Here is a 19,267-nt window from a genome sequence, read left to right as displayed (position 1 = left end):
ATTATACCCTAAAAGAACTTAAACCTAGTCTGTTACGTAGTAAAAAAGTATCTTCGATTAAAGTTGAACGTCAATATTCGCCTTTTTTTTTCCCACTCACAAAAGATGCGAACTTCACTGTAACTTTTCAAGCTTCCCTCCGCACTGGCTTTTCATCACCAATTACTGTTTTCCATTTCAAAGGCTCTCTGCCTGCAAGCGATTTTCCTTATCGTGTGTGCAGACACGTTTCAACACAGCCACCTTCCCATTAATCTAAAAGTTCACTACTTCACTGTCTGCTGGAGATACATCAGAGCCTCCTGTCCCCCTCCACCCTCCAATCCTACGAAGAAAGCTCCTAAACTGGTGCCGACTGTAAATCCTCTTCTTGGCTTAGATTAATGGCTACAGATTAAATGTGGATCGTCTTCATTAACTCGTGAATGGGAAGCAAAAGCAAGAAGCTCCGACAACGGCAAATCAACCAGCAGCGACCATAAGCAATCCTCGTTGCTGCCGTTCCAACCCGGAGAGTTCACCCGAAGCGACTGGGGATGAGGATATTCCTCCGAGCTCCGCGCCTTGTTTGCGTCTTCACCCTGCATCAGGATTCCACCCAGCCACAACCAACCGTAAAAGGTCAAACCCTATTTGACATAACTAAAGATAATAGATTCAGCTCTACTCCCTCCGCGACCACGCCTTCCCGACTGGCGAAGGCGGAGCCTGTAGTAAATCCTTGGGAATCAGGAGTCCTTTCAGTGAGGGTGAGAGGAGGGGCCAGGCGTCAGAGTTCATGTTGTGTTTCCATTTTGTAAAACGTTAAGTAAATATGACCCTGGATTCGGGCGCGGCGTCAGGTCAAAGGGAACACAGTGCCAGCGCAGCGATTACCGGGAGGGTTTTCGGAGGGTGGTGCACCGAACGACGGAGGGATGCGGTGAATTTAATTAGCGGGTGATTTCGGGCATTATTAATTACGTTGATATCTAGCGAAGGTTGTTAATTACATTTTTTGCAAATGATGAAGAAAGAATCCGCTGAAATTTGAAGTTTTTTAGAGAAACTTAGAATTGAGAGTGAAATGAATGAACTGCCTTGAGAGTGGGTGGGTGGGTGGTGGCGATGGATCAATGCCGGGCGAATCTTTCGGGGATGGAAACGTTCAAATTTCAGGTCTCTATGCCGTTCAGCATCGGCTCCGAAGACTGTTGCGGATGGTGTTTATTGGGGGCTGCGGCTTGAAGCAAAAAGTAAAACGTAAAGCTCCAAGTCAAGTAGAACGAATCCAGCTGCAATGTGGGGTGGGACGCTTGTCGGGCGGTTGACTCCATTGAACTTTCCACCCCGACGACGGGGCGAACTGGCGGCGAGGAGGGCACGAGACTGCGACCACGCCAGGCGTCAAGTGTTTGTGGTGGTGGCTGGTGGTCTGATAAGCGGTAACGGTTGGCGCTTGGTCGGATGCTGTATGCTCTGGCGCTGGCATATTCCCACCACCCCCGGCATACCCACTATTGACTTGCTATTGCCAGTTTTGGACTGGCTGGCGAACCGCCATTTGTTCCACGCTCGCGACCGCTCGCTCGTTCATCCTTTGCTTTTGTGCGACAAATCGCCTTCGCCGTTCGCTATTTGAACATTGAATTTACGACGACAAGGACGACAACGAGGACGATGTGATGAGGACGATGTCGTTGTGAGATTCTTTCCGTGTACGTTTTTTTTGTGTTCACTTTCTGGTGCAATTTCGAGTGTGTGTCCTTTGAATTCTTGGCGTTGTTCGATGGACGCTAAGATTCGGATTAATCGGTGTTTCGGTCGCCTGTGAATTTGATCCTGATTTGTGTTGTTCAGGTGAAATAGGACAAGAGAGGATGGACGACGTTTTGGTTACTGTGCGGAATTTTTGAATTGGTCGCATCCTGGAGTTTTGTGCAATTTGTGGATAGGGTGAAACGTTCTTTGCTGATCGGATCAAGGACTAAAATTAATTTCTTCTTGTGTGTGAACAGTGGTCGTTCATTATGAATGGTGAAAATTCAACGTTATTGCCGGAAGTCTCAGGTGAGGAAATTTTAAGCGAATAAATTTTTTTGAGATAGATTAGATTACTTTCTATAATATCTTTTGTTACTGTTAGATTGTGATTAGAATTTACATCTAAAATCTACTGTTTAGCAAAAAACTAAATATGCTACTGAGTTTTTTGTTTTGGTAAGGGAGTATCCTTAGTGTTTTCAATATCCTTTTCACAACTATCGAGCGAAAACCCTCCAATCAAATAGGTGCATTTAAAAGACAAAGCAGTGATAGCCATTGGCAGGTAGTTCATTGGAGAATCCTTACACTATGGGTGAAGCATTTTTCAATAATAATTACTTAAAGGATTGCAATCCTTGGTTAATAAAATACATGAATGAAAAATATTCCGTGAGAAAGTCACATAAAAATACTCCACGGAAGGATTGCTCGGTCAGATATTGAAGGAACTAAGAAAAAGAGGACTCACGGTATCATCAAGTTTAGAGTCAACTAGTCGGACATTCGATTTTTGACGTGAATACTGTTCCCTCCAATTGATCCAGCTCGTAATCAATAGAATTCGGACTCAGGAAGATTAAACAAAAATTTGATACAAAATATTGATTTGACAAAGTGTTATCAGCAAAACTCATAGACCCTCCTTTTCAAGTCTCCTTCTGTGAACCTTTTGTTAAGCAGCAAGTTTTGCTGCAAATTTTTAATTTGGCTTTGAATCCCTCCACATTTTGGTGGAAATGAACTACGGCTCTCAAGGATTCAACCCGAAATAGAAAATCCACAGCGTAATCTGTAAGCACCCTCCACCCCCAACGGGAGGCTTTTTTTGCACTAAGGATGATCTTAAAACTGTTATATGTCTGCGGAATGCGAGAAGTCTCAGAAGTGGGCGGAAGAGAATTGGCAATTTCTATACACCTTGCAACACGCAGATGTTGCATGGGGCATTAGGACACTGCAAGAGCGCTTGTTAGGCGAGAGCTGTTACACTATAATTTGAATACTTCAAAGCGCTTGGCAGGGATCGTGTCCACCCAGCGATGCTAAAGGAGGATACAGAGCACTTGAAGTGATTTCTTAGAAATAGTTTTGGTGGATGTCTTTCTTTGGGCTAAGTGCCTTGCTCTTGGCAGAAGGTTAAGGTGATCTTCACACCTAAACCTGGGAAAGATGACTATTCAAATCCAAAGAAATTCAGTGTGAGTCTGCTCGTCATTTCTTGGTTTCAAAGAGTGCGGACGCAACTCTGAAACTCTAACGTGGCTGTGGTAGCTGTTGGTTGAGATCTCGGAACGGTGTTAAGAAATATACAGTGAAAATCTATTGCAACTTTGTTAGTAATAGTGTGATTTCCACCAAACTTGGTAGGATCATGATCTAGCCTACATTGCTGGAATTTCGTGGTGGATGAACTTAAGGGGGATTCTGCAGTCAATTACTGAAAATTATAGTAATATACTATTATTAACTTTATTTCAACGGATATCGGTATGAAGGGGATTTCGGAACCTAAGCGCCATATAGTGGCAACCTCTTGCTTCCTTTAAGATGTTTGGGTTGGGTAATTTCTGAGAATGGTCCTGTTGAAGAAACGATCACTTTCGACCCCCCGCACTTCATTTTGCCAACAAATGTCAAAAGTGAGACCGGCTTCGGAAAATATCATACTAATCGAGATCCCACAAAACTATACTTGGTGAAAAAAAATTAAAATTATTATGACAGGTGGCAGAGCCTTAATGCTGCTAAACATACCTCACTTTCCCTTTCAGAACCAAACAAATCTACAACTATCCTGTCGAAAAGCAAAAAGGCTTGAAGAAGAATTGTGGGCATTCTGACAGGCCATAATTCACTAGATGGGCATATGTTCATCTAGTAATGAGGAAGCGGAATCCACGGAACATTTTCTATGTGGGTGCTCTGCCTATGGACGCATCAGACATCAGATTTTTGGTACTGATGTGCTACAACTGCAGCGTGTAGCATCCATTAATGGCAATCCGGAAATACGTGAACGAATCCGGGATGGGGGAATCGAGTACAATGGACTACTAGAGTCTGAGTGCTCAGAGTCTTTGCCTCTCTACTCCCCCCGCCCTAGACACGCGTACACCCACAACACTTTAAATCACTTCGCTTCATCATCGTCAATGGCACAACAATTGGTACCCGGTCTAGGCCTCCTTTAATAAGGAACACCAGACACCCCGGTTTTGCGCCGGGATCTACCAATTCGATATCCCTAAAAGCTATCTATCTAACCTACGCCATTGTTCCATCTCAAGCAGGGTCTGCCTCGTCTTCTTTTTCTACTAATGCCATTATAGACTTTCCGGGGTGGATTATCCTCATCCATACGGATAAGGCAAGCCGCCCACCGCAACCTCTTGAGTCGCATTTTATTCACAATCTGACGGTTGTGGTACCACTCATAGATATCGTTGTTAAGTAAACTACGGAATCGTCCATCTTCGCGCGATCTTCCTTCGAACGCGGCCAAGAGTTTGCAATTCTTCTTGCTAAGAACCCAAGTCTCCGAGGAATACATGAGGACTTGCAAGATCATTGTCTTGTACAGTAAGAGCTTTGACCCTATGGTGCGACGTTTCGAGCGAAACAGTTTTTGTAGCTGAAGTAGGCTCTTTTGGCTGCCAACAACCGTACGCGGATTTCATCATCGTAGCTGTTATCGGTTGTGATTTTCGACCCTAGATAGGAGATATTTTCAATGGTCTCAAAGTTAGAATCTACTATCTTTATTGTTTTCGTTTGACCAGTGCGATTGGATGTTGTCCATTCTTTGGTTTTTGGTGCTGACGTTGCCACCATGTACTTCGTCTTGCTTTCATTAATGTCCAGTCCGAGATCTCGCGTCGCCTACTCGATCTGAATGAAGGTACACTGTACATCTCGGGTTGTCCTTCCCATGATGTCAATATCGTCAGCGTAGGCCAGTAGTTGGGTGGACTTGGAGAGGATGGTGTTCTCGCATTTACGTCTACATCGCGAATCCCTTTCTCCAGGGCTAGGTTGAAGAGAGCGCATATATTACCCAATACTTAATAATTAATTTTTCATATGAAGTTAGTACGTGTCATTCTAGGCGAGGAGGAGTAGTCTGTGTCTCGGGGAGCCTCCGCGACCACTGGACGCGCGTACATCTTGTGCAGCTTGTCGGTCTTGGCGGCCAACACCTCTAGCAATTCCAAGTCCGCGCAGACCAAGATGGCGCGGGTGCTCCCCGGGAGTCGTTGCAACTAGAGGAACTTCTGAGTCGAACTTATCCCCACCCAACTGCCTCATTTCCAAGTAACTGACTTGGAGTACGGTCGCCTAACGTCAGCTCATTAAGCATGTGGTTAAGCTTCGCTTCCTCACTCGCTGAAAGACGCCAAATTAGTTACTGCTTCAGGCCGACGTACGAGCACTCCTCAAGTATGTTCGAAACAAGTCCGATGGTCTCCTCGTCGAGACCGATGAGGGCGTGATTGATTCCGGTGGCGTCTGTCGTGACAGCCGCCAGCACAAATTGCGCCCCCAGTTGTCGGAACCACTCAGCCGGATTGCGTCACCCTAACCGTCGTCAGCGGTGGTATCGCGTATTCTGCGGTCTTTCCCTTACGCGCATATTCCGGTAGATTCAGGCAAAGTGGAGAAAACGAGGAGAAGGGACGGAACACTGGAGTGGACAACGGCTGTGGCTCCAACGCTGAAAACGGTCTGGCAGAGACCGGAAGGGGTAAATGTTAAAAAAAAAAAACTGAAAAACTCTCGCCGGCCGAAGCAGAATTTAAAAAATATAAAATTGAAATATCAAAATAATAAGTAAATATATCAAAGGAAACAATAAAGCTGGTAAAATAAAATAAATAAATGAAACATATAAAAAAAGTGGAAATTAAATTAATTAAAAAGGGGAAAATAAATAAACAATAATATGAAAAAAAATAAAGGAAATGGAATAAAGGAAATGAAGTTGTCTGGCTTAAGTTAATCCACCGCTGTGTTTTCGGCGGCTTGGGTGTCAGACCGTACTACACTCCAGGAATTCCATCCACAGCAACGATGTCGATAGGCCGCACACCTTTCCCACCTCTAAATCTGGAATTGTGACGCGCGCAATATATCTCCAGGATGATGTTCCGTGCAACGTCTCAACTGTCTACTTCGATTTTTGTTTGTTAAACAATTTTAATACTCCTTTTGCATGTATGGCGACTCCCCTCCTTCTTTAAACTCAACGTAGAATTATGCTACTCACTTGTATGCACAAGGGGATCGACAGTTCCTCTCTTTTCACCAAATTTCATGTCAATCGCAATAGCTGCTACTGAGGAAATGGGTATGACAGGCAGACAGAGACACAGACGAAGGACAGACAGACGGTAAACCGACTTTAATAAGGTTTTGCTTTCAACAAAACCTTAAAAAAGAAAAAAAGTAAATAAAAGGCAACTGACGGTTTCATTCACTTCACCTCTGACCCTGGAAGCAGTGTGATCAAAAGTGGAGGAGAACAAAAGCTTTCGTTTAATACGAGGGTCAGTCCAATTCGTTCCCATTAAGCAAAACCTTATTAAAGTCGGTTCGCTGTCTGTCCTTCGTCTGTGTCTCTGTCTGTCTGTCACACCCATTTCCTCAGTAGCAGCCATTGCGATTGACATGAAATTTGGTGAAAAGAGAGGAACTGTGAATCCCTTTGTGCATACAAGTGAGTAACATAATTCATAATGGGAACGAAATAATTTCTACATAGTTTCCTTATACTTAAAAAAATTTTCCCACCATTTTGGATGTTTCCTGATTTTGCCGTACATTACCGTGATTTAAACCTACAAAAGATGCAATATCATCGACGGTGAGGTGCCAGCCTTCCTCCAAAACCTCCCAAACTGAACGGATGTGTTCGTCTGTGGTGGAAGCTGGAGGACGTCGATCGTAACTCCAATTTTCCACCATTTTACGTCCTTCGAGGAAACTTCTCTGCCACTTGTACACGCGAGTTTTGGAGAGAGTGTCAGTTTCGAATGTGGTCCGTAAACGTATTAACATTTTTGAAGATTTTGCTTCCTCTCGCGTCAGAAACTTTATAATAATCCGTTGGAAAATAGAAGTATGAATCACTTGCTCATTCCTTACTTTAACATCGACTGAATAGAAATAATATTGGTCGACCTAGGAACTTGACAGAATTTCCTGAAACGTTTCAAGTGGAACAGGTTTTGTAAGCTGAAATATTCTCTGTTGGCAGCCACCAACCGTGAACATATTTCATGGTCAAAGCTCTTATCGGTTGTGATTTTCGACCTTAGGTAGGAGAAATTATCAACGGTCTCAAAGTTGTAGTCTCCTATCTTTATTGTTTTCGTTTGACCAGTGCGATTTGATGTTGTTCGTTCTTTGGTTTTTGGCACTGACGTTCGCAATGTACTCCGTCTCTCGCACGCCGCCTGTGAGGCCTCTTTGTTATGGGCCAATGATGTTCTGACATATGGGGCTATCCGGCCTAGCAAGATAGCAGAGAATATCTTATAGATGGTACTCAGCAACGTGATCCCTCTATAATTGTTGCACTGCGTGGTATCTCTCTTTTTATGTATGGAACAGACAATGCCTCGTTGCCAGTCGTCAGGCATTGATTCCCTGTCGAGCATCAGTTGATTAACCGCCATGGGTAGTTGGTCGCCTCCATATTTAACCAATTCGGCCGTAATTCCATAGGCTCCTGGCGACTTATGGTTTTTAAGTCGATGGATTGCGCGGACTATTTCTTCTATGCTTGGTGACAGCATTTGTCCGTCGTCTTCAGTTGGTGGGACTTCCAACTCGCCGATGTTCTGGTTGTTCAGTAGCTCATAAAAGTTCTCAACCCATCGCTCCAATATGCCCATTCTGTCGGAAATCAGATTTCCCTCTTTGTCTCGACAGAATGAGCATCGAGGTGTATAAGGATTCATCCTGCTGACTTGCTGGTAAAACTTCCGCGCCTGGTGCGGTTGCTTTCTCTTAAATCACCTATCAAAAAACTCGGAAATGTGATGACGGAGTCGTTATATAAAATCTGGGCCTCATAGTATATGCTATTTTAATATCTACTCAAATTAAGTTAATTTTTCTTTTTCTTTACCCTGTTCGGTATCTGAGTCGGTTAGTCCTGAGTTGAGTTCCAACTCATCGCTTTCCAGGGCTCAGCTGAGATATGGTCGAGTCCTGTTGTGGGGGACACCCAAGTTATTTCGATGGTGGCTTAATTCAAAGAGCATCAGTCAAAGGCCGATGTTGAGGCACAAAGATAACATAGGGGAATAGCCTTGTTGTCAGGGACGATGGGAAAATTACGGCCTTCTGTAAAATGTAGTTAGATAACTCAGTCGTTTAATCGTGGTGAAGAATTGAATCATGCAGTCAGCTAGAATTGAGCATGGCAGCTCGAAGTTGGACAATATCGACATCATATGGAGTGCGTAGGCAACCAAAGTGAAAACGTTTTTACCAGGTTCACGTTTTTGGCACCACCCAGATATCCATGCCCCTCTACCGAAGGACTCCGGCAAGTTCTTTCATCTTACCAGTAACGATGGTAGTGGTTATTGTGGAGACACGGACTTGTTTAGCTCGAGTTCATTTGTTTACCTCCTGATGTCGTCAATACGTCAAGAACTTTTGGTCATTTCTTGACAGATGACTTCTTCTGTTCTTGCGGATTTTATGGATCAAGATGTAATTAGCGCAGGAGTTTGAAATGCCGGGAAAGTTATCCTAAAATTATCGCAAAAACGTGTAAATCGTGGCGAAATTTTCGCTCAGCGGCACTCAAGCGCCAGTCACTAAAGTGTTCTGCAACGATGCATTTGCTTCCTTTCATGTTAGCCACACTGAAGAAGGCAGGTTAGGTTCTTTAAACGCTTCAAGCCGCCATGTGCAGAAACTTGTCCACCTTAAAACTTAGTGTCCTTTAGAAGGAGCTCGCATGAGAAAGGATCTCTACAAATAAAACTGAGATAAGCTGAGGAAAGGACACTGAAAAGAGACAAAACATTGTGATTCAACTGTGCACATGAATCCGAATAACTCGAAAACCCAGAAGTTAAGATCGCCCGATGCGAGATTCATGACACTTAACATACATTCTTATCTGATACTCTATGTTTCTCCGGATTATTACATTGACTTGTCGATGGAATTCCCAGTCCACCTCAAAATCTTGTGGAGTAGATTGAAATACCAGATGAGTAAGACTTCGCTAAGCTTCCCATCCCTTTGATAAGAAGCTGGAAAGGGAACGTTCGTCTTGCATAGGACAAGGAGGGCTATTTACGAACTTTCCGCTGCCGAGAAGATATTAGCTTTAATCTTTTCGGAAGGGGGCATCACCAGAGGATCAAGCACTTTGTACTCTTGAATTTTTGTAACGCTTCCACTTTTTTTTCCGACGCTTTCCACCCCCGACCCGAACTCAGATTTGTCGTCTAATATGTTGCAAGTAGTTTATTCTATTCAGGATTAAGGTGAAATTTTCCTGATATCCTTTATAGTTGAGATGCAATTTGGCAGGATTAGTAGAAATTTTCCATTGGTCCATTCTCAAGAATTTTGACTTTTGCACTGTTGGAATATTTAAATATTTCCCGCAGGGTTGTAGGGTGAAAATCCAGATCTGGCGTGCAAATTATGCGCCCCTCCCCTTCCGAGATTTCAGAATCTAATCTTATTAGTTACATCGAGTCCTTCGAAAGAAATCCGGGCGCGGGTGTATTACTACCTCTTCCCTTCCCTTCCCCCATTGACATGCCTGATATCACGTACTGACTAACAATTGTTTTGTTAGAGTTTAAACATTTTTTTCAGAACCGTTTAACGCACATTTTATTATGAAAATTTTCTGTATTTGCTCAAGTGACAAAAAATTAGCGTCTTCAGTATAGAAATTCAGAGAGAACAACTTTTGGTTTTTAAAAAAACAGTAAATAATGGAGAATAAAAATTTATATTTGCACAAATGCAGGCTTTCCCGTTTTTCACCTTAAAATAATTAAATATTGAGATCTTTATTATTTGTTTCTGTGCAGAAAGTCAATAAATTTTGGCGAACGATATTTGATTTTAATGAAATTAACATGAATGGAGGCAAATAAAGCCGGTTTTACATAGTTGATGAGAGGAAAATTTTCTTTGTTGCTATTTTTATCAGAGTTGAGTTTGATATCTTTAATGCTAACTTCGAAACAACTGAACCTACACGCATGAAATTTAGGCGGAGTGTGTTCAAAATTAAATACGCTTTGGAAAAGTTACCAAGGAAACAACTTTGCTCACACAAGTGTTCGAATGGAAGTGAAAATTCGTTATTTTTAAATTAGGACTGGAAATTTCTACGGTTTGGAACAACTGATGGAGCATTTTTGACTTGCAGATACTGTATTTTAGGAACTATTTTCGCCATCAGTGTCTTTCATTATGAAGTACAAGAGTTTCTTATTTATTCCATTATAGCGCAGAATGCCATGGGTGTAGAAAATTTTTTTATTGGGAAAGCCATGTCGCATTCTGAGGAAGTTTATCTTATAAATTGTAGTTTAGTTTTAAGCGAAAATTCTTTGCTGATTGGTAGAATCTGGAACGCCTATTCCTGACAGTTGATTGTCAGAATTTGGAACCCCCATTCCTGACAGTTTCTATGCCCCATGTTAATAGTGAGTGGGTAAATGTTATCCATATGTTCTGTTTGGTGTCATCATTTGGAAGAAATGAGTCCTGTAGCCCTTGTCTGAGGAGGCTCTTCTTATTCATTATATATATTATTATTCTCTTTTCGAGCCGATCTTTGTATTTATGTGATATCCTTTTCTTTCTTCTGTCTAACTTTCTTGTTTCGTGGGTCGTTACCATCCTACGGACAATGGTATTGTATGCTGCCATTTTCTGATGAAAATTATGGTCATGGTTGATTCTTCCATCTTTCCGATTTCTCTTCAGTTCCAGGAAAGGAGGTCTCATCTCATTCTATTCTTTAAACTGTATATCCCTGTGAGTTTCTTTAAGAACTTCCCCTATTTTTTTCTCTTTTAATTTCTAGGTTTTACACCAATATTTCATACAATACTGGCGATTACGAGTTGCGTGCCTGCCTGTCGCTTCGTACAACTTGCTCCTAAAGGTAAAATAGGATTCACTCATGCTTGTTGCTCTATTTCCAATGAGACTGTGCCTCTACTTCTCTACTACCAAACCTAACGCTGCTTTTGCTGGCCTGATGATTAAGATTGCAGTGCACTATTTAATGACGGATGTAGCTCAATGATAGGAAAGGTGTATGCTATCCATGCACACCTTCATTCCTCTGATTACGGCAGCCACTTGCTATTCAAAAGGGGTGTACCCTCTTATGATCATAAAGCCAAGCGTTGTACCATCTATAGAGCAAAGTCTACCATTTGCTAGTTCTGTAGGTGCAACCCCCGTTGCCATTTTAGGACATGTTGCATAGTAGTATATCGCTAGACCTACAACTGAGTTTGTCTTCCCTTTTCAGTAGGTTTGTGCAGAACCTCTGTTAATCATTATCAAATCTAACTGTTCAAAAGTTTCAGGTAAATTGAATTTCCTGTGCCTCTTGATGACCCATGCCCGGAGATCTTCCTTTAGATACTACTATCTGTCGAAATCTTCCATTTATAGGTACTTAGCGCCAGCAAATCCTGAGTGAGACTGCCATGATTAACTTTTATTTTACTAAGACCTATTTTTCTAAGTGAACAACTTTTTAAGCACCAGGCATTTCCCACTCCCGAGAGTATGCCCGTTTTCCAAGTTCTATTTCCCTTGCGCTGAAATCGGGTCGGGTCGAGATACTAGCAAATTAGTTTTAAAGTTAGAGCTGCCACATGTCATCGCAACTCTCAATTCTCTATACGCCAAAAAGAATAGCATCACGTTACGGGCATATAGCACACACCTCAAAAAGGCAAAAGAAGCCGCGGAATCGGGTCTGCCAATCGAGCAACTAATCGCAAAATTACACCGGACTTTGGAGTGTAAAATTATAAAGAGACGCCACGTTCTAAATAAAAACCTGTCAACCCTAAAAACGAATCGAGTCCCCAGCTAAATAGTAATAAGGTCGCGCATATTGATAACTACATAATGAACAAAACGGATATTGAACTAACCGATAACGAAATAAAGTTGTTAACTAACGGGCTCGTGTTCGTGGTACCACCAACTAAGGTTGTCGACGAAACCGTGGTTAACATCCAGGCAGGGATGAAATTCGTTCGGGTGTAAGTAAGATCATTCGGAACAACGCACCGCTAAAAAAAAACAATACGCGAACTTCGTGATAAACCGCTATATTTTCGCAAGGCGGACAAGGCCAACAAGGGAAACTGAAGAGTGGAAACTTCTTCGAATTGCGGAACAACCCGCTTTCCGAATCTATCAAAAGGGTCGATCGAGCGTTGAACGAAGCTAGTGCAGTATTCCCGAATATTGAGCTACTCCGAATGCCTAATCCTGTGCTTCCAAGAATCAAATGTCAACCGAAAATCCACAAGGGGGGGGACGAGATACGAGAAATCATAGCTGACTCGAACTAACCCACATAAAATATCGCCCAGTGGTTGATCAATAACTTCAACTCCCATGAACTAATGTAGAAGCTACAACGCATTAAGAAGACGGGTGAGGAGGAGCTGATGATGTCGTTCGACGTGAAGGCATTCTTTCCCAATACACTAGCGAAAGAGTCAATTTTTGAACTCGAGAGATGGCTGAGCCAGTTTGGATCTGGCCCGGAATAGAGAAGAAAAATTCATATCAATGCAAACCTTGCCAGGCTCTGCATGAACGAAGACTATTTTACGTTTCGGGATAGATTCTACAAAACTACTTCGGGAGTAGCGCTGAGGAACCCCTTCTCGCCGTTACTCACTGAAAGGTTCATGTCATCAATCGAAGAAGAAATTGATTCGAGGGGAATTATGCCTAAAGTGTAGTTTAGGTGTATAGACGATATATTTGTGATTGTGAGAAGAAACGATATCGACATGGTCATCTTCTCTATAAACAAGATTTATCAAGTTTAAACTAGAGATAGAAAAGCATGTGGCTCTACCGTTCCCAGATTTGAATATCGTCAACTCTAGCGGGAAGCTTAAGTTCGAGATATATCGTAAGCCTACAGTAACGCAGAGAACGATACCAGGAACTTCCCATCATACATTTTCCCAAAAAATGGCATCCTATAATTGCATGATTCACCGACTGATAACATGCTCTCTTTCGGAATAGGGCTTCAATAAGGAACGACAGCATATTATTGACACCGCTATTAGGAATGGGTATAATCCTCAGACTACTGAGAAGCTGATCGTAAGGAAAATCAAGCAACTGAATAGGCATACCTATACAGTACAATTCTCGCAGGATATGGAGGCAACCACGAGACGGATAAGTACTCCGTATTTCTACCTATTTAACAACATCAGGAATTGGATAAAAAAGTTTCAACTGGAAGTCGTAGGTTTGAGTCGATGGTTCACCTTGCGCAATTTTGTGGGAAGTGCCAAGGATCCTTTGGCAGCGGAGGAAAAAAGCGGGATCTACCGAATAACGTGCAACGACTGTAATAAGATATACATAGGACAGGCTAAACCCCTCTTAACGATTAGATTTAATGAAGATATCAAGGAAGCGGAAAGTAGTATTCGGAAATTAAAGCCGTGCATAAGATCATCAGTGGCAGCGCACACACTGAAGAGTGGGCGTTATATGTCTTTTCTCACAGAGCCATGTCTGATATCAAATGAATGGACTCGATTAGTGCTTTTATTATCATCAACCGGAATTCCAGACATCCCGGTTTTACCCCGATATCCACCAATTCGATATTCATAAAAGTTGCCTGGCATTATGCTTCACCAATGTTCGACCAGCATAGCCAGCGTAAAACCGTACACGGCCATGAGAGAATTCGGTATCCCGACGAAACTGATAAGACTGACTAGGCTGACCCTGAACAATGTGCGAGGCCAGATAAAAGCAGCAGGATCACTCTCAAGACCATTCGACATCAACAACGGTCTACGACAAGGGGATGCCCTATCATGCGTCCTCTTTAATCTGGCACTCGAGAAAGTGATCCGTGATGCTGATGTAAATGCAAGAGGTACGATCCTCTTCAAGTCCACCCAACTACTGCCCTAGCTGACGATATCGATATCATGGGAAGAACCACCCGAGACGTACAAACTGCCTTCATCCAGATCGAGCAGGCGGAAATCGGCGCGAGAGCTTGGGCTGCACATCAATGAAGGCAAGACAAAATATTTAGTGGCAACGTCAGCACCGAAGACGAACCAACCAACAACATCAAATTGCACTGGTCAAACAGGAAGAATAAGGATAGGAGAATGCAACTTTGAGACCGTTGACAATTTTCCTATCTAGGGTCGAAAATCACAACCGATAACAGCTACGATGATGAAATCCGCGCGCGGTTGTTGTCAGCCAACAGAGCGTATTTCAGCTTACAAAAACTGTTCCGCTCGAAACGTCTCACCATAGGGTCAAAGCTCTTACTGTACAAGACTATGATCTTGCCAGTCCTCATGTATTCCTCGGAAACTTGGGTTCTTAGCAAGAAAAATTGCGAACTCTTGGCCGCGTTCGAGAGAAGAATCCTCGGAAGAATTTTTGGCCCCCTACATGAGGATGGACGATTCCGTAGCCTACACAATGACGAAATCTATGAGCGATACCATGACCGCCCAGTTGTGGATAAAATCCGGCTGAATAGGTTACGGTGGGTGGGTCACTTAATCCGTATGGATGAAGATGATCCCACCCGGAGAGTCTATAAGGGCAATATCTATGGTAGAAAAAGGAGACGACGCAGACCCTGCCTAAGATGGCGTTGGCCAGGACGCCAGACAGCCAGGACCTCGGCGCAAAACCGGGACGTCTGGAGTTCCTTATTAAGGCAGGCGTAGACCGGATACCGGTTGTTGCGCCGTTGATGATGATGGATGTTCTACCATAGATCAAATTTTATCCACAGCCTTCCTTAAATTTCACCATTATATAGGCTGCGGAATCATCTATCTTTCCAATGGGAGACCTACAATTCTCCAGAGGATTCTTCTCTCGTACGCGGCTAAGAGTTGATAATTTTTTTTCTTGCTAAGAAAGCATGTCTCCAAGGAAAACATGGGGACTACCAACAAAGTTAACATTGGTCAGACGTTTCTACCTGATCAGGCTTTGTAAGTTAAAATAGGCCAAATTCCTTGATGGCCGCGTACAGTCCCTGATAATTCTATCATAGGCATCCTTGTAGTCGATGAAAGGATGATGCAACTGATAGCGATATTCCAACAGTTTTTCCAGGCTTACTGCAGAGAGAAAATCTGATCTGTTGCTGATTTACCTGGAGTGAAGCCTCTTTGATATGGGCCGATGATGTTCTGAACGCACGGGGCTACCCGGCCAAGCAAAATAGCGGGCAATATTTTATAAATGGTACCCACCAACGTAGGTATTACGGAGTAATGTCTGGCTGTGAATGGCTTCAGGGTTCACTCTCACCGCGAACCACACAAATGAGCTTTGCACTATTCGACAGTTTCTTGGCCCTTTCAACATCCTGGAAGACTGAAGAAGGTCAATGAGTGGATTTGCACGACAATCGAAAAAGTGCATGGAAAATTGGATGGAATACTGTTTGGTGAGAATTAATGATTTCATATATCGAGAATAACGGCCCAAAAATTAAAATTGTCATTGAAAATTGTCATTGAAAATTGTCACCCGCCATATACACCTCAGCTTTCTTCAACTGACTACCACTTTTGAATCACTTTTTTGTGATGACACAGTTTATGGCTAAGTGCTATTGTATCTCATTGGTAGAAGTGTCTCGAACTTGCTGGTGCTAAATTTGAGCAAAAAAATGTCATCAGCAAGAACTTAGTATATACAGGAAAACTGATATGAATATAATGAGATAACCATGAATAAAAATTAGTGTATCTAATTAGCAAAACTAATAACACTAAAAATAAAATATGAATAAAATACTAAAGATAAAAATAAAAAAAATTAAATACTTTCAACTTCACAAAATAATGACACTGTTATGATCTCCCCCTTCAAATATCCTCTTGATTCTCAATTTATTGACAGAGTACAGCAATCATAAATCAGAAGGTCCTTTTCACTATTGCGTGCTTGCTCATTTGTCCTACTGATGTTTGTCTCCTTAAACATAGAGATAATTTTGTAATCCCGACTGTATTTTTGGTATTTCCACCATTCATAGCTATCGCTCGCACAACCGTGAAGAAAAATCGTTTTTTGTTATCCCGAATAGACGATCCACCACTTCTAAACTCGAGTTAATCCGTCAGCTGTTCACTTAGGTACAGTGTACCTGTACCTTACCTTGAGACTGCTTGGCTTAAGAAAAATGCATTTAATTGCCAGTAAGCTGTAAATTACACATAGCATTACGACTAGAAAATAACAAGGGGTCAACGATTATTTGTTTTTGTTTTAAGCAACAACAATTTGATAATTGCTTTATGATAAAGATTTTCTTTTCAAGGCAAAGAGTAATTTCGAATTATAATCATAATTTGGAGTCTTTCTTTTTTATAAAAAAATTAAAAAGGAAATTTATTTTTATACAGTGAACTCTCAAAGGAAAATAGAAGGTAAAAACCAGAATTCTGGAATGGTTGGAAGTGATTTGAGATAACGAAAAGGGAAGGCTGTGAGTAATCAAATGAATAAGAAATAAAACCTCCCCCGTTTATTCAGAGAATATTTTTTTGTTGATTTGTCCATATATGTACATATGTACGCACTTCGGTAGTTACATGCTACCTAGTGGAGGATATGGAGTAATAAATAAAAAAAAAATATTCACTAACTCAAGGAGGAGGTTTTATTTTTATGGGAATAAGTACGGTCAGTGTCAGTATATATTACTGTCACCCTATATGCGCCAGAAAAATGGCAATTCATGAACAAATGCTCAAAAAAGTGTAGTTCATGATTTTTCGAAAATTCCAATACAGTCCACGATATCCGAAACTTCAACAAGTGCAAATCCTCTTGGGCAAGCCTTCTCGAACGCAAGTGTTCGTAACTGCTACAATCCCCCAATGAAACTATCAAACAGATATCCACCCACATCATTGTCCTTACAACTCCACAACTCTCTGGCATATTAACAGTTGAAAGAAACTACCCCTTAGCGAAATCAAGAGAAAACACTAAGACTATGCAAAAAACAATTTATCTTGATATGTCTATGTCAATAAAAAGGAGCCGGCGAGTATCCTTTCTGCATGAAAGGAATATAAAAATGCGAAAATGTTGGTCCAAAGTGGCGGGTACCAGGCGTGATGTAACATTTATATTCCGGACAGGCACGGAAGTGCTTTTCTGATAAATTGTACAGGAATTTTTCACACAATATAAAAATATGTTAATCTCGAGTCAAGGGAATATGAAATTGTCGTTTACGTAAATGATAAAAAAAGGAACATGTTTTGAGCTCCCTTTTTTCACTCCAACGTTTACAGGAATCGACTTTAATGGAGAGGGCTGTTATGAGAGTCTGAGGTTGAAATGATTTTTTAAAAACATTCCCCTAATTCGTTAATCATTAATTATCAATACGCGATTTTTTATCAACAAAGAATTTGTTAAGCTTTCGATAAAGATACCGTCGTAAGTAGAGCACTGATTACTGATGGCAGTTGGGGCTTCTTTTCGAAATTTATTAAGGCGGTATATGTCAAAATAATAAATTTACTATGACGCTAATTCACACAAAGCCAACTTTCACTAAATATGCTGGAAAAGATAAAAGATAAGGATTAACAGACTTTATGGATTGGTTTTACTACAGTAAATTCAGCTATCCAGATTGCAATGAGAAAGCATGTTGCCGTACTCTAACAGACAATTTTTTCAAAGAAGATATACCTTCCCCAGTAGATGATCCAATTATTGGTGGAATATTGAATTGGTCAACCTTGGATCGGCTTGTAACGGAGCCAAATGCCCGCCACAGAGGGCGGCACGGAAACAGACCATGTCTATAAAGAAGCCCAAAAAGAACAGCAAACTAGCTATCCTGCGAAGTAAGGGTGAATATGTTAAGAAACTCAGTTAGAGGCAGACGTAAACCCTGCGGAAGCGCCTATAAAATGTTAATGGGACGATTCGGAGGGCGTTCATCTCCGCAAGTCATTTACTACATTCTCTAAGCAAAATTATCCAGATTCCAGCCGTAACAAAAGACGAGCTGTCAGGCATCTGAAGTGGAATATGTGACAAAAAAGGTCCTTATCCTCGCGGTGAATTTAAAACCGAGCAGAAGTTGGAATTGGTATTTAAAGATGTCAAACCTACAGATCAGCCATTCTCCTATGAAAATGTTGGAATGAGAAATTTACAATAGGTTATTCCCGACGGTTGGGGTCCTAGGAAGGTTATCACATTGGCAACATCACTTTTAGAACGCCAGCCTAACCTTTGATGTTATTAAATTAGTTACTGGTTCGGCCAAAAATGCAAATCACAATCTGGCACTTAATCACCCGAGCCACATAAGATGCAGCAAATAATTTGGAGCTGGATTCATCATAGATTATGAAATTCTGGGAGCTTATTAAGGAACGCAGGAATATTCGAAGTACAGGAGAATGCTCTCGGCAAATCACAGATGAAGTTGCTACAGATCAACATCACTCACTTTGATGCGATGCTGGGCTTACTTTCGTAGATCATCCTAGAGGAAGACATTGATGAAGCCATAATAAGTCAACCATATCATGGTTACCGTGATGGCATTTGGGCCAGAGACCGAACAGGCCAAAAAGCGCTATGAGGTTATTGAGAGCAGGACTTTCAGGAAGTAGTGGAACACTCATAATGGAAATTCATAAAGGCGAATATACGAGTGAAAGACCTTCACATATATTGGATGCGAGAGGACGTAAACCGAAAATCGTAACAGCAGATTTCAGCGCGTGTGCTGTCAGTGCTCAAAGCATTCGCTCAGATAATTTTCAAGGAAGAAATCTGGTGTCTACAATGGGCACCACTTTGGTCAAAGAAGACCCTTGGTAGGATAGTGAAAACTGTATACTCACAGTGACCAGCAAATCAGCTTAGAGATCAAAGGGAAATCGAACTCCAGAAGGGCGTTATGCGGTGTAGGCTCGGA

The 19,267-nt window shown here is 41.8% G+C and overlaps 1 protein-coding gene across 1 annotated transcript in view; it reads left to right on the top strand.

The window, feature by feature from the left end:
• The first annotated feature begins 1,295 nt into the window (after positions 1-1,295).
• Positions 1,296-19,267, top strand: part of LOC119661337 (photoreceptor-specific nuclear receptor) — a 74,302-nt gene continuing 56,330 nt past the window's right edge. Inside the window, exon 1 of the mRNA XM_038070640.1 lies at positions 1,296-2,049. Coding sequence (XP_037926568.1) covers positions 2,010-2,049 — 40 coding nt within the window. The 5' untranslated portion in view covers positions 1,296-2,009. The remainder of the gene's footprint in view (positions 2,050-19,267) is intronic.

This window comes from Hermetia illucens, chromosome 1 (assembly GCF_905115235.1).
Source record: "Hermetia illucens chromosome 1, iHerIll2.2.curated.20191125, whole genome shotgun sequence".
Taxonomy (NCBI): domain Eukaryota; kingdom Metazoa; phylum Arthropoda; class Insecta; order Diptera; family Stratiomyidae; genus Hermetia; species Hermetia illucens.
This window is presented reverse-complemented; position numbering and strand designations above follow the sequence as displayed.